At 40.5% G+C, this 16,523-nt stretch overlaps 1 protein-coding gene and 1 long non-coding RNA gene across 2 annotated transcripts in view; one reads left to right on the top strand and one right to left on the bottom strand.

Annotated features, from left to right (window-relative positions):
• LOC124501095 (uncharacterized) overlaps positions 1-15,816 on the bottom strand; it is a 122,097-nt gene extending 106,281 nt beyond the window's left edge. Inside the window, exons 1-3 of the long non-coding RNA XR_006959702.1 lie at positions 15,728-15,816; positions 12,360-12,797; positions 1,381-1,412 (exon numbers count right to left, since the gene is read on the bottom strand). This is a non-coding gene — a long non-coding RNA (uncharacterized LOC124501095). The remainder of the gene's footprint in view (positions 1-1,380; positions 1,413-12,359; positions 12,798-15,727) is intronic.
• On the top strand, positions 12,470-16,523 carry LOC124501072 (cyclin-dependent kinase 4 inhibitor B). The gene is made up of 2 exons (XM_047065015.1): positions 12,470-12,635; positions 14,870-16,523. The coding sequence occupies exons 1-2, from the start codon at positions 12,480-12,482 to the stop codon at positions 15,128-15,130; spliced, it is 417 nt and encodes a 138-aa protein (XP_046920971.1). The 5' UTR covers positions 12,470-12,479; the 3' UTR covers positions 15,131-16,523.

The following is a 16,523-nucleotide window of genomic DNA, read 5'->3' as shown; positions in this document are numbered from 1 at the left end:
AGCCTCTCCCACTCACAGGGCCACCCGGGCTTGTCTGAATTCAAATCAGTAGAAGCTCATTGCCATGGGGATATAGGTGAGATCTAGGTTTGATGCCAATCAACATATGCATGATTGCCCAACAAGGAAAATAAAGAAGTAAAGCAAACATAGGCACCCATATCTATACAATTCTTTTAAAAAGGACTTGAAGTACAAAAGCTAAAACCAAGAGAGAATGGTATTAGCTCAGTAAGTATGAAATAGCACCAACACTCTCTAAAACAATTTTCTAATCCCAGCAGAACAATCTTCAATGATGAACCAGCAAAACACAGTTTCCACTGCCTTCAATAGCACTTTTTGGTTTACTATAAATACATTAGACTACACGACCAGCCAAAAAACCTACAAGAAATTAAAATAATAGTGTTGTAATGATGATGATAATAATTACAGTTACCATTTATTAAACACTTATTAGGTGCCAGTGTGCTATATTTTAGCTACATAGCTTAATCTTTGTAACAGTCTTATGAAGTAGATTTTATTATCCCTATACAGATAATGAAACTCTATCACATCTAAAATAAATATCTTTTCCCAAAATACCCAGCTAAAGTGAAAGTGCCATAATCAAACTCCAGTTGAATTTTTTTCACTATACCAGGGGTCAGCAGACTATGACCCTTGTGTCATATCCGTCTTGCTGCTTGCTTTGGTAAATAAAGTTGCATGGAATTCAGACATTCTCTTCCATTTATGTATCATCTGTGGTTGTTTTGGTGTTGTAACAGCAGAGTTAAGTAGTTGTGACAGAAACCATATGGCTCACAAAAGCTAAACAATTTACTATCAGGCCCTTTAGAGAAAAACTTGGCCAACCTCTGCTCTTCGGTGTGCCATTAAGAATTTTTAAAATGTTGAGGCGCCTGGGTGGCTCAGTCGGTTAAGGGTCCAACTTCAGCTCAGGTCATGATCTCACTGTTCGTGAGTTCGGGCCCCACAGTGGGCTCTGTGCTGACAGCTCAGAGCCTGGAGCCTGCTTCAGATCTGTGTCCCCCTCTCTCTCTGCCCCTCCCCTGCTCGCACTCTGTCTATCTCTCTGTCTCAAAAATAAATAAACATAAAAAAATTTTTTTTGAAAAAGAATTTTTAAGATGTTGACAATAAAAAATATTTCCTGAGAATTATGAAATTCTAAGAAGCAGGTGTTCACTGCAATTAATTATTAATTTCTTTGTGAACAGCTACCCCAAGACATTCCGCGTCTGCATACAGCTTTCTTCCACTCCCTAAAAATTCAGTTAGGGAAAGAGTATTGGAAAACAAGAATCTAAATTTCACTGACTAATTCATTCATGTCCTCCCAGTCCTGCCTCCAGCTTCTCCTCAGCTCACCTTCTCACAGGACATCCCATCCAACTACGTACCTAAAAGAAAAGGAGAGAGAAGAACACAATGAAAAAGTGTTGTTATAGCTTCATGGAACTTCTATTTCATTTTCAGACCCTGCTCACATGCCACAGGGGACATTTGAAGGAAACATGACAAATATCAGGGTTTACTTGGTTTACGTTTGTCAGATTGATATAAGCCTGAGTGGATGAATAATATAATTTTAACATGGAAGACACATCAGATAGTAACTAATTGAGATGATTCAGTTTATCAACTAAAACCAAACAGCAACAAAAGCAACAAAAAACAAGAACCCGGCAAAGCTGAGTGACTGATTTCTTGCAGGTTAAAGAGGTAGCAACAGAGAAGAGGCTTCTTATCCATTCTACCATACATTCAACAGGATCCAGTTTAAGGCCACAACTGTAGCTTATTCACCTGGTTCCATATATACATTGAGTTCATGTCCTTTATCAAGGCCACACCTTTAATGGAAAGGTGAATCAAGCCGATTCAGGTTCAAATCCTGTTTTGGTCACTTACTACTTATATAAACTTAGGAAAGTCAGTAAACCAGTTTAAGCCTCAGTTTTATAGAAGTAAAATACGGTTCATTGTTGCTGAGTGTAAAGAAGAGAAAATGGGACAGCCAGTGCCTGACAAAGTATCGAGCACATTGTAGGCACTTTCTCAATACATGGCAAATGCTAGTATTGTTCTCAAACGACAAGTAAAACTGCATCATCTCAGTCTTTTATTGGACCAAGGTCAGTAGGTATTAACTGGACAAAAAGGCACCTCACGGTCAGTAGGTATTAGTTGGACAAAAAAGCACCTCACGGCTCAGGTATAGATGATAACCTGCTGGCCATATACTATAGAGGTATTTTCACTCTGAGGGAAATTCAGAATTTTCACCTGAGAAAGCTAAATGTTAATTTTCTAATCAAGTCCTGTACCAGTTGCACATAATTGTTATTATATGTTATGATTTATGGACAGCCCTGTTTTTAATTATGAGGTTTTTATTGGAGAGACAGGTTTCGGGGTGAGTCTGCCATCTGACTTGCCAGCACTTGTTAAAAGTTTTCATAGTGTGACTCATTTGTGTGTGTGTGTGTGTGTGTGTATGTGTGTGTGTGTGTGTGTGTGTATGTCTGTATTTAGGAGTGTTATTATTAAATGTTGCTGGCATATAGTAAGAAATTTGTGATTCAAATTTGTCCATGTATACCTCCCCACCACCTACTCTATCCCTTCACATGCCCCACCCCTCCCCCATTTATCAAGGCTAGTTTCGGATCATTTTCAAGGTTTCATACAGATAACCTTACCTGGAATGGTCCTTGCCTAATTCTCTTTAGCTATTTGTGCATGTGAAATAGAAGCAAAGACTGCTCAAGAGTGAAAATCTTTTCAGGTCGTGTGGTGGATGGAAAAACTGGAGAGAATCAGTAGGACAGTGTAAAGCATGAATGTTATTTCTTTATGCTCTATGTTTTTAATTCTGTAGGTACCTGCAGGAAAAACCATCTTCACATCAAAGTCAGTAAGAGGTACTGGTAGATCAGTGCTATAAATTGCCTCCAAAGGAAAAGACAGAGAACATGAGTATACAAAGCCTATAAAAGAATCAAGACATTGCCACAAGTAGAAATGGAATGAATAGCACTGAATCAACTCCATGGGGATTCAATAACACCAACAGCCGAACCTTCGTTAGGTAACTCCTACATATGCACTAGGTAGCCTACATGTGGAGCTTGGCACAGAGCATCGTGGAAAGATATAAATGATAACATTTTGCAGATGCAGGACTTTTATTTTGTGTTGCTACTGACTTTAAGTTTCCAACTCCTCTGTTAATTAAAAGTATGAAAGGGGTGCCTAGGTAGCTCAGTGGGTTAAGCATGTGACTCTTGGTTTCAGCTCAAGTCATGATCTCACAGTTCATGGGTTCGAGCTCCGTGTCAGGCTCTGCACTGACAGTGCAGAGCTTGCTGAGGATCCTCTCTCTCCCTTTCTCCCTCTGTTCCTCCCCTATTCGCTCTCTATCCCTCTCTCTCTCTCTCCTCTCTCTCTCTCCCAAAATAAATAAATAAACATTTAAAAATTTTTGAAGTGTGAAAGAGTAGGAGGAATGAAGGGAAAGAGAGAAGGAAGGGAAGAAAGAATAGGAAAATGAGAGAAAGAAAAAGTGTCTCCAGTGTTAGATATCACAGTTCATCAGAACTGCAAACACTTGGGGTCCATGCACAGCAGTGATAACTTGGTTTCACTTCCACTGAATCACTTCTGGAAATGAGTCCTGAAGACTCGTGTTATATACTGCTGAATAACAGATTAACCCACTCCCCAAAAATGAGTAGCTTAAAACGCCTGTGGTCAGGGCTCTGGAGATGACTTAACTGGGTCTTCTGCTTCACAATCTCCCACAAGACTGCAGGCAAGGTGTCCATCAAGGCTGGATCTCATCCAAAGGCTGACTTATGGAAGGATCTGCTTCCCAACTAACACATGGGATTGTCGGCACGATTCATTTCCTTGAGGGATGTTGAACTGAGGGCTTCAGTTCCCTGCTGTCCTCGGGTCTTCTCTCCTAGGGCAGGAGAGCCTCCCTCCTATGGCAGCTCACTTTATCAAAATCAGTGAGAGAGAGAGAGAGAGAGAGAGAGAGAGAGAGACAGAGAGAGACAGAGACTTCTAGCAAGACAGAAGTCACAATCTTTTGCAAACTAAGCAAAGAAGTGACACCCCTCTAAGTTGCCATATTATATTAGTTAGAGAGCAATTTCACAAGTGGAGGGGATTACACAAGACACGAATGCTAGAAGGGAAGATAATCAGGGGCTATCTTAGAGGCTGCCTGCCACAACTTGGCAATCTACTCCCCTCTCCTTTGTTTACGAATTTTTTTCTGTCTCATCTCTATTCAGATTACCACAAAACTCCAAAACAGTCAGGTCTAAAAGGATAAAAGTTTATTTTGATTCTAAATTTGCATTCCTTGGAAGAGTTGGTAGTACAGAAGCAGTAGGTTGATGAGGAGAAAGCATGAGTACCAGGCCCAGTTCTGGAAATATACTGGCTATAAGATTTTATCCATGAATCTGATTTTCTGACTTGTTCATCTTTGAAATGGGCACAATTACGTTTTCTCTGCTCATCTCACAAAATGATTACGAGGACCAAGAAATATCCTGTGTGTGAGTGTTTTCCAAAACACAGTAACCTAGGGCAAGAGGTACTTCCCATGACTATAGGTGGTATACGGACTGGAGGTGGAACTTTTTTAAGGTATTTGTTTTTCGAGTGCATTAGAAAAATATAACTCGCACAGCAAATCCATGATTTTATAGCTAATGTTGTTTAAATGGGACTTCAATAAAGTTGGAAAAAAGGTGAGTCAATTTGAAGAAAACTATTAACAAAATAATGATAGATGGTCTAAGAATGGGGCAAACATTATGAAGGTGATATACAAATAACTGCATAAAATGTAAAATGCTCCACAAATGCATCCAATCTTGTGCATTGACTCATGCTCCATGATTCTGGTTTAAGAAGGAAACTAGATACATTCTTTACTGCCAGCAGAGTAACCCTAAATACAATGGTGAAAGAGATGACCACATGAAAATCCAATCCCAAGTGCTTTGCCTACAAAGAATCCTTCCCATGTTATTAATAAAACATTTATATCATTTGTTCCCTGATGCATTTTCTTTCCTAGCAATGTATTAATAATAATTCGAGTTTATTAGGAGCTTACTGTATGCTAACATCTATATATATACATTGTATATATATAATGTGTATATATATAATGTGTGTGTGTGTATATATATATATATATTTCCAATTAATACTTCTCCTATGAGGAAGGTTGTGTTATAGCTTATAAATAAGGAAACTGAAGCCTAAAGAGGTTAAATAACTTGGCCAAAATCACTCAGCTGGAAAGTTAACAGAGCTAGAATTTAAACTCAGTTTTACCTAACTCCAAAGCCCATGTTAATGTTACTCCGCCAGTAAAGTTTAAAAGGACTGAACTTCTCACTATGCCCATACTTCACCCTTTTCTACTTCTTACACTTTTACATTTGTGCATTGCAAAATTTTTTTCTGGAGCATGGGAAAATACGTCCACACCAGAGCATTCAAAACAAGGTCAGAGAATGAGTCACCTTGTGCCAAACACCCAGACACTAAACACACACTAAACAGAATAAGAGAACCAACTACCTACTGGTCCAAACTCTCACCCCACTCATTCCCAGGGGCAGAGGAGCAAACAAAAAGATAAGGAAGGGCTCCTTCCCAGGCAGAGATGTGTCACTCACCACTTCCGGTATGACCTCCCAGCCAAGGACAATGCTATACACAAAGAAGAAGCGCATGGACTCTAAACACCCAGTGAGCTGTTTAACTGCACAGTCTCTCCTCAAAAGAAGACAATACCTCACTTTTGCTTTTTTCCAAGTGACATGAAAGTTTTGGCTGAAACCATGTATTCCAGGTGATGAGGGTAACTGAAATGTTTAATTCTCTTTCAAGAAGAGTTTGAGCTTTACATCTTTAGATCTAGAAAAATAGACTTAAAAAATCTATTTTGAGAAAACTGATTGCTAGGGTTATAGCTCACTAAGCAGTAAGTATGATTCAATAGAATTGCAGAGAGTGAAATGGTCCCATATAGGAAATATTACTTTCTATACTCAGACTATCTACTATCCATGTTGTAACAAAAAGCAACTTTTTGCTCATTTGAATCATGGAATATTAACATTACAATGCATTTATATTGATTATGTTTTTCCTAACTCTTTAATTTGTTTTGAAACTTTCATTTCAACACTGCCTAGGTTTGTAACCACATTAAATACAACTTGAGACTAGGGTGTCAACACTAAAATCCTAAAGCCGCCATCATAATGATACTAAATTTTGGCTTATGATAATCTTTCTAAACTTTCATTTCAACTATGCCTTGGTTTACAACCATATCTAGCTTTTCAGCATTGAATTATGAGTATGCATTTAGTATGGGAATGGCAAAATTAAAAATCTAAATGTAATGTGCCTTATTTTAGTACCAAAGCCTAGTTCTTGAAACTTTTATTTTAACTCTGCAAAGGTTTCTCTGAGATGAACAATCACTTTGCAATCAGTTTATGATTGTTAAGGAAATGGTTTTATCATTGATTTATTCACATAACAAAAATTATTTTAGAAGTCTCAATGTAATATGGGTATTGATTTCTTATAAGCCAGACCTTGTATGTTTGATGATGTAGTATAAAAATATGAAGCACTCTTTTAAGTGATATGTCTATAATGTGATTAACTTTACAACAGAAATGGCCACCCATGCTACAATGTAACAGCCATGAAGACAGGTGTCTTTTACTGTTTTGTCACTGATGTATCTTAAGGGTCTAGAAGAATGCCTGGCACATAACAGGTGTTCAAAAAATATTTGCTGAGTGGCTAGCAGATGAATGGAATAATCAACACAACGGGAATGATAGTTATAGTGCATTAAAATACATCAATTAAGTTCAAATCCACAAGTTTACAATAATTCAAAAATCATCAGTCACCTTTGGAAGATGCTGAAGCTCAAATCATTATTTTTAAAACTTATAAGTAAATTTGAAAATAAAGTACTCAGCCTGTCTTTTGTATATGTACCTGAGGGCAAACAGGTAGATAACAAAGAAAGCTTTCTCTTTACAGAAATTTTTCAGCTAGTAAATGAAGAAGGGATGGTTGAATTAGAATGCCACCATTTTGCAAGCCCTAAGGAAATAATATATTATAGAAATAATTATCAATGGCTGCTATAATCATAGACAAAGAAGCAGATTATATGCCTTTTGGTAGAAGTTTATAATACTTATAAAGTATTTTTGCCAAAATATCAAACCTGAATCACATCCAGACTCTAGAGCTAAATAATAAATTACAAAAAATACAGGTGACAGAGAAAAATGTTAAATGCCACCATGAAGAAGCATTCTGCAAAGTTCAGACTACAGAAAACTACAGAACTAGCAATCCAATTCCTGCAACAAATAAATTGAAAAGAATAAAAGGAATAAAGAAGAAAATCTACAGATTAAAAGAGACACAAGTTGGGGTGCCCGACTGGCTCAGTCAGTAAGTTAGAGCATGAGACTTTTGATCTCTGGGTTGTGAGTTTGACCCCATGTTGGGTGTAGAGATTATTTAAAAATAAAATCTTGGGGTTCCTGGGTGGCTCAGTCAGTTAAGCATCCAACCCTTAATTTCACCTCAGGTCATGATGTCACTATTCAAGAGATCATGAGATCAAGCCCTGCATCAGGGTCTGCACTGACAGCACAGAGCCTGCTTGGGATTCTCTCTCTCTCTCTCTCTCTCTCTCTCTCTCTCTCTCTGCCCTTCCCACCCCCCTCTCAAAATAAATAAATAAACATTTTTAAAAATAAAATAATTAAGAAATAAATAAAAAATAAACAGAGATAAGAGACTGGTATCAATATCAACAAATTTCAATGTGTTGATATTATTTTCATCCTTATTCAAATAAATAAATTATTAACAAAAATGATATGTGTAAAAACTGGGAAAGATTCCATTATGGACTGAATTGTGTCTCTCCAAAATTCACATGTTAAATCTTTAACCCCCACTATCTCAGACTGTGACTATACTGGAAGATAGGGCATTTAAAGAAGTGATTAAATTAAAATGAGACTTTTGGGGTAGGTTCTAATCCAATCTGACTGGTGTCTTTATAAGAAGAGGGAATTTGGATACACAAGAGATTACCAGGAGCTTACATGCACACAGGATGACTATGTGAAAAGGCAGCAGGAATGTGACCACCTGCAAGGCAAGGAGACAGGCCTCAGGAGAAACCAAAACTGTGAGAAAATAAATTTCTATTGTTTAAGCCAACTAGTCTGTGGTACTTTTCTGTGGCAGCCTTGGAAAATTCATACAGATGCTAAAATATCCACTGTTCAATAAAAGTTAAGAAATATATATGGGAATATAGAAAGAGATACCCTATGAATCCTGAAACATACATCTCAACTGATGAAATGGAGAGAATCAAGCCTCCTGATGGGAGGTGGGTCATATATAGTTTGAAAAAGTCCCCAAAATGATTTTGAGTTCCCTTCTCTCTCCACTTAGAAACCACGGATCCAACCATACGCAAAGTTATGTCATTATCTCTCTTGGTCATTCAACCGATTCTATTCACACCTTCATAGTGAGTTCATATACAGTTTCACCAACTAGAATATAAACATTATCACTAGAAATTTGCATTATTTATTATATTGAAACTGATTCTATTTATTCATTCCCTTCTATTTACCTCCGAAATTCTATGTCAGTTTACCATTTACTTCCTCTCTTTTCTCACTTATAAACTATCCACCCTATTAAATGGCATAGCTGTGACAATTCTAAGTTTCAGCTGCCCACTATGTTCCCATCCACTTCATCTCTTAAATGTGTTTAAAGCATTAACAATAGGTTGTGTTTCATCCTAGAGACAGCTGGGTTTCAGGGAGAGGTAAAATGTTTCATTATCTCACCCTATTGTCCAAGACAAATGTGGTATTGTATTATGTGTGAAATGTCATCTTTGAAGTCTATTAAGGGTGTGCTGTGAGGTGAACCATCTGGAAAACACAATGTAGACTGGAAAATAATTATAATCCAGTTAATTGCATTTTTTCCCCAGTTAAGCCTACCATGACAGCTGCTAAAAACACTATGTAGTGTTATGGATAGAGGCACTGAAGCCACACAGGTCAGACCCTACCTCCAAAAATGCTTAGCTAGTATGCAAGTTACTTTCTCTGAATCTTTGGTCTTGTCTGTAAAATTGAGAAACTAATGCATTTTGCATAGGGGTGTTACAAGAGTTAAATGAAATAATGCTTGTAAAGCACTTGGAACAGGGTAGACATTGAGGTGTGATCGCTCTTCTTTTAAATATAGAGGATATTTAATGTTCTTTACATAGAGAATATTAGATAATCCAGTAGTATTTGGAAACCAGATCGAGCAGTTCATTGTAAAGATGTTTCGTAAAGAAGCTCATTGAGTTTCCATGTGGCTTTCTTTGAATTTCAGGAGAGAAAAAGGGTTTGAAAGATCATGTGTGAAGCTTTCTCAGCAATTCTCAGTCTGGAGTGGGTTAGGACCACCCACACACGCTTACTAGGAAAGCGCTGTCCGTGGTGCTAGCAATCGTATGTAACGCTGGCAACATTTCCCCCGCCCAAATTCTTTTCCTGTCAACTTACGTGGTGAATCTCTCACATTAGCTGCCTCGCTGAAGATTCTTACTCATTCCGCTAACTGGCTTTTTCCCTATCTTGCCACTCTTTATCTATGTCCCCTACAACTAAAAACAATTTTCTCCAATCTCTTTATCAACTCCAAATAGTTTTTATTTTTCAGACACTTTGGCCATGCTTACCACTTAAGAAGGTGGCTCAAAAATTGGTTCATGCTATCTTTTTCTACCCTTTTTGTTGAGTTTCAGAGAAACCCAAAGCTCAAAGCTATAACACAAGAAACAATTAATGATGCATTCTCTAAAGGCTCTTCATCTGGCAACGCCTCTAGGAAATCCCCTGCATCTCCATCTTGAGTCAAGTTCCCCCCTTCTTACTCCCAAAATATCCTATAGGTACATCCACAGTAAAGTTATCACATTAAATTGAAACTCTCTATTCGTTTTGAGTGACACCAGGGAGACTTTCTTAAAATCTAGCACCCATATCTTACTCAGTTGTGGACTCCTAGAATATAGGATATGCTGGAGCTAAATTTCGTTGAACTAATTTAATTACTGGACCCATTAGAAGAAATATCTGAACAACACTCCTTTAAAAGCAACCTGCCTTGTTACCTTTCGCTGTGCACTAAATTTAAGGGTAGCCAGGCTATTCTGATGAAGATACTATGATGAAGATATTCTGATAAAGACATTTGCTACCACATCCACCTATATGACTCTGATGACTCAGCCCCTCAGAGTGACTACCAAAAAACTCTGACTTCCCACTGTCCATATTTCCTCTTCCCTCTCCCATTCTACCTACATATCTGCAATCCCCAGTACACTGTGGGTGGGGACTGGCCCCAAAGACTGGAGAAAAAAAAGCTCATCTATTCTTTTCATCCAGAAATAGACTTCTATTCCTCTGGCCAGGCCAAGGAATGGAGCCACCATCAACAAATAAAAGGAATTCTCTTTTTCAGAGAAGTGTGGAGGTTCAAATAAGAGGAAAAGATAGGAAAATTGAGAAAGAAAACTAAGAGATGGAGGTTGGATAAGAGAGAGAAAAAATGGTTATTGATGCTGCCTTCCTTCCCTTCCCTATCCAGGTGGATTTCGACTCTGTCTCAATCAGTAGATCTCTATCCCTAACCACCACTTCCATGGGCTCCCCTAACTTTAAAGAGCTCTTCTTTAGTCTACAATGGACTGGGGGGAAGGGAGTCCAAGCTAAGGAATGCTAGAAGAAACATGTGAGACAAACTCATTTGTGAGTAAGCAAGCAATTGCCTTCCCTTAAAAACTGCCTTCCTCTGCACTATGAACCAATAAATGATCTTGTAAATGAGAACTGTTCCATGTTAAGAGAAGCTCAGTGTAATGTGGTTCCTCACCAAAACTTTCAGACAACAGATACATAACTTGTGGTTCTCTTCCTATTTCAATCAAACATCAGCTGTAATTTCTTAAATCTTCAGAGCAATGCATATGTTAATTCAAACTCACCTAGGAAGATTGGGAAGAAAAGAAAAGCAACTGGCCTTTAAATCTTCAGAAGAGGATTTAATGACAGGTTCAGCCTGTTTAATGACAGGCCCAGCACCACACCCCTGTTTTATTATGTTTCATTATTACTGCATAAATTTCCTTTATTACTCAGGATAAATAAAAATCAAATACTTGCGAAGTGGGTTTAAATAGGTAAGCGTGCAAACAAAAATAATACTGTTCAAATATCATGAAACTGGAATTTCAGATTCTTAAAATATATATTTATATTTTTTAAATGTCTCACGTGCACCAGTTTGCCATTGTCAATCTCAAACTAGGTTCGTTTTTTGGAGCTGTGTGTGTATCTATTATTCAAAGATGAAAAGAATAAAAATCACATTCAAAACAGGATTCTCAGGATTTTTCACTGTAACTGATTTTTGACTGATTCAAATAGGAAGACACACCCAAAAGAAAATTGCTAAGGTTGATGCAAGATGAAAAGCTAGTGAAGTTCAAGTACTGCCTGGGGGTGAATTTAACCTGCATGATAGGTGCAAAGCTGTCACTTTCAGAAATCTTGGGAGAGACAGAGTTATTTTAAATGCCTTTCTCTCAGCCAGCCATTCAATTATACAAGGAGCGACTAACGTCCCCAAAGTGAAAGCAGCTGGCACGGGACTGAGGAATAGAAATCCTCTGCTCCGCCTGCTGGAGGAAGGGGATTAGGAGCTGAGTGCATGGATTCAACTTTTCCAAACCTTAGTTAAGGCCTTGCAGGACACTCGGCGAGCAGGACAACAGGCTCTGCGCGCTTCCTGTCTGGCGCATGCGTCCCAGCAGACTCTGGGCTGGCTTCCCAACACCGCCCTCCTCCCGCGCCCCGCCCCTACCTCGTCGGCTGTAACGTCATCCGAGGGCCGGGCCTCGCAGCCTGCAAAGTGGGGACTTGCCCGGCCCGGCCAGACGGACAGGGGGCGGAGCCTAAGGGGGTGGGGAATACTCTGTCCGGCCGCCCAGCTGGAAACGGACTCATTCCCTTGCAGGCTCTCTACCTAGCCGGACCATTGCGACCAAGCGAGGCGCTTTTTCCCCGGGAGCGAGCTGGGGAAAGCCCGGTTTAGCCACGAGTGGCTCGGCCATTGCACGGGCCGCCTAAGCCACAGGAGGACGGTGAAAGAGAGCTGAAGCTAACCTGAGCTCTCCCACGTAGGGGTGAGCGCGCCAGGGCGAGGTGGGGAAGAAGGGAGGAGTGTGGCGAAGCTCACAGCCAGTGGTGGATTATCCGGGCCAGTCTGCGTCTGTGGACTGCGAAATGCGCGAGGAGGACAAGGGCATGCTCCGTGGTGGCGGCGACGGCGCGGGCCTGGCCAACGCCTCCGCGCGGGGGCAAGTGGACACTGTGCAGCAGCTCTTGGAAGCCGGTGCGGATCCCAACGGAGTCAACCGCTTCGGGAGGCGCCCAATCCAGGTAGCTGGGGCCCTGGGGCCTCGCCGGCAGGGGGCGCAGGAGTGCAGGGGAGCGGCCTCCGTGGGACGCGACTGGGACCGAGATCTTCACCGACGTCCCTTTTTCTCTCTTCCTGGAGGTGTGGAGCCTAGGTGTAAAACAGGTTCTCCCGCCCCAAAGATCCTAAAGAACGGGATTGGAAAAAAAACATTACTTCAGTTTGGTTTTCTTTTTAGTGGTGGAAAAAATGTCAATAGTCTCTCTTCCGTCTCATGATCACAGATACAACGGATAGATTCAATTGGGAAGAAAAGGAGAGGTTATTTGGGGAGAAAAACTTTTGTCTTGTCTGTCTTTAAACAAATATCTATCAACTTTCAATGATAATTAAATTACAAGTTACACAGTCCGGATTAAATTTGAGGAATCATGCAGAATCACATTACATGAAAAAATTCACCGTGAACTTCTAGGTTGTGATATAAAATTCTTTGTATTTTTTCCTCATAGAGGCAAACTGAATACAAAGAGATGAGCCAGGACTCCTCGATCAAAGTATTTAATTCCTTTTATGTTAGAAGTGTCTCTTGAATATTACATAAGAAAAAAATGCTTTTATGGATTTTTGCTTAATTATCATACAAAATGATTGGATTACAAAAGCATGCTTATAGCAACTGTTAGGTCCTTTTTAAATGGCAGAGGTTCTACATGAATAATTAGCCTCTTCGTTGATAAAGTTCTTTTGTTCAATGTTTATTAATCTCGCTTTAATGAGTACATATGTATTTTTTCATTCCTTTAAAATCCAATATCTTGTGCTTTATTGTTGACTGTAATGGTCACAATTAGTATTCATCTCAATGTCACATTCTAGAACCAAACTATTATTAAGGAGTCTTGTTAACTGTATAGATTTTTAAAGGAAATACGTGTCCATTCCTTTTGCATTCTTGGAAAAGTGTTCTAAGAAGCAGCAAAAAATCTTGTAAAGTAGTTCTTAGACTTCAAATAATATTAATAATTGTAAAAAGATTTTAATTATAGTTTTAATTCACCATTTTCTGAGATAACAAAAAGCCCTTTTTTCCTTCTATGTATGAAATACCTTACATTAATAGTGATAATGATAACATATCATGGTTTTTAAGGGAGGAAATGGATGCTTCTAATATTCATGAAACAAAAAAGTAGTATGCTATCTTTCAGTTACATGGTACATTTTAAAATACATGAACTGGCAAGAACAAGTAACTCCGTTTTGGATATTTAATTATCAAAAACTTTTATTGTTAATTACAAGAAAGTAAATGCTTGCATAATGTACATATACACAAATGGCTGCTACAGGATTACTGCTCTAAAACATCTTTTTTCTAAGTTATGCATTGATCTGATTTGACTAACATCCAAGCTCTTTTTTATATAGCAAATTATTTACCATCTAACATTATAAAATCCTATTACATTATAAAATCCTGTACAATGTAAATACAGTGTTTACATGCTTATGTTACATTAAATATATTACCCTTTAAACTTTATCCCTTACCTGTAACACCAACTTAAAAATATTAAAACTGGTAAATCATTTGTTAAAAAAAAACTTGTTTTCATCATCTTATTTTCTTTTTCCCCTCTATCTCCAATTTGACCCAAATTATCTGACCATATTCAGTTTATGACAACAGACATGCAGGCCAGTGAAAAGTAAAAACTCTGACAAGGGATTTACTATGAGAACTAAACAACCTATTTCTCCTCTAAAGCATGACTCTAACTCTTAAAAATATCAGCTGACTGCCTAATAAATATTTGTAGAGGTGGATTATGGCTGAGGTAGGAAAGACATCAAGGGAAATAATTTAAGACTTTAAAGGCTTTTAAACTTAACTCTGCCCATAAATCATTTAACAAACTAGATTCCCATGTTCCAACGAAAATCAAGATTTTTTCTTTTTCTGCACAACGAGGATTAGTGCTTTATTATCAGCTCTTTCTTGTCTCCCCTTGTTTGGAGAATGAAATGGAACTCAAGCAGGGCTGAGTAAAGTGTAAAACGGGACAGGGGGGTGGGGGGCGGTGAGTGCATCAGCCAATGAAGCGTAACCAGACGGTCTCGAGGCTCCTAGCCCCTTTGCGTTAGTGAGAAACTTCATGAATAGGTATTTCTTTGAAATGGTTCTACCTCTGGTGGCCAGGCCTGCGTGTCGCTGCTCCCGCTGCCGCCCTGACCACTCTGCTCTCTCTGACAGGTCATGATGATGGGCAGCGCCCGCGTGGCCGAGCTGCTGCTGCTCCACGGCGCGGACCCCAACTGCGCGGATCCCGCCACCCTCACCCGACCTGTGCACGACGCCGCCCGGGAGGGGTTCTTGGACACGCTGGTGGTGCTGCACCGAGCCGGGGCGCGGCTGGATGTGCGCGATGCCTGGGGCCGCCTGCCCGTGGACCTGGCTGAGGAGCGGGGCCACCGCGATGTCGCCCGGTACCTGCGCGCAGCCGCGGGAGATTGATGGCCGGTCCAGCCAGCCGCCCACCAGGACATTTCTTTTCTCCCCTGTGCCCCACGCCCAACTTAGTTCAAGGAAGGCTACGAACATGGAGCGGCGCAAAGCCTGAAAGCCTTCCAGGAGCCTTGACTCACCGTGGGGGAGGAGAAGCAGACCGTGAATAAAATTTTTTTTTTCCTTTTTCTTTTTCTCTGGATCCGGTCCTCACGCTCACCGTGAAGCAAGCGGACTTCCCAGAGATTTAGGAGCTGAACGTGAAGCCCCCCGGTGTTGTTGACTTTTCAGGCTTTTCTGGCAAAAAAAGTGGCCTGTAGAGTCTCCAATGACCCGAGGTGCCTGCGAAACTTCACAGGAAAGACGCTGGTGGCAAGAGGGGCAGGCGGCGGCCACTGGCATGTGAGTGGGGGGCGGGTGATCCGTTCGCCCCTCTGACCTTAAGGGAGCGCCCCGGAAGCCCCTACTGTAAGGCGTTGGGCCCCCGGAGGCTGGAGGGGAAACCGGAAGGCCGAGGAGACGGAGGACACGAGGAGGACCGCAGACCTGGGCGCCACCAGGTGCCCAAGGCTTTCCACGCTGTGTGTTGCGCTGCAAAACACTCACCTGCGAAGCGCTGCTTCCCGGAAGCCCCGCAGACATGCGCCGAGCTCCACCGCCAGGGACCGGAGGACGCGAGAGCGCGGTGAATTTTCCCACAGGTTCGAAAATCCCTGAGCCAAGATGACTCAGAACGGCTCTCGGAAGAGGGCTGTAGCCTGCCGTGTGTTCCTCAGAGGAGGGGAGACTCTTCGGGAGTTCCAGAAGTCAGCGATCCGGATGAAGTGGTGGATTGCAGGGAGGGCAACCGCCTCCATTAACCATTTGCTTCATCTGTGTACGACGGGATACACCCCCCCCGGAAGTTGGAAAAGATTTGGAGATGTTTGTAACTTTCGGGGTGTTCTTAACTTACCGGGGAGGCTTTAAGGAAGAAAGTAACTCCGTGGTAAAGAAGTGAAGAACTGCAGCTTTTAAATGAAACCTTGGCACGCTGCCAAAGCCTAGACCCATTTATCCATAACCTATTTATTTCTTTAAGTTTTCTGACCGGTTCCTTTACTAGAGTGTCTCGGGGGTCAAACTATGAAATATTCCAAATGTCTTTTAGAAAACCGATGCACCCACCCAGTAAATTATCACGGGGTATTTCCCAGAGGGCTGCTGAAAGAGTAAACTGGGTATCAAACTGTTGAAAATGTATGATGATGGCTCACGGAATGTCTTAATATCCGCTGAACAAACTAAAGGGGCACTGCTTTTGGGATTTAATTTCCAGTGCTGCTTGATTCATTACAGCATTGGAACAACTGATACTTCAATACTTTAATAAAGAAAAAAAAAGCAATAGATTGAACTCCAA

The sequence above is a fragment of the Lynx rufus genome, unplaced genomic scaffold, assembly GCF_022079265.1.
Source record: "Lynx rufus isolate CCGP_SWC_20201006 ecotype Redwood Valley unplaced genomic scaffold, mLynRuf1.p SCAF_10, whole genome shotgun sequence".
Lineage (NCBI taxonomy): Eukaryota > Metazoa > Chordata > Mammalia > Carnivora > Felidae > Lynx > Lynx rufus.
This window is presented reverse-complemented; position numbering and strand designations above follow the sequence as displayed.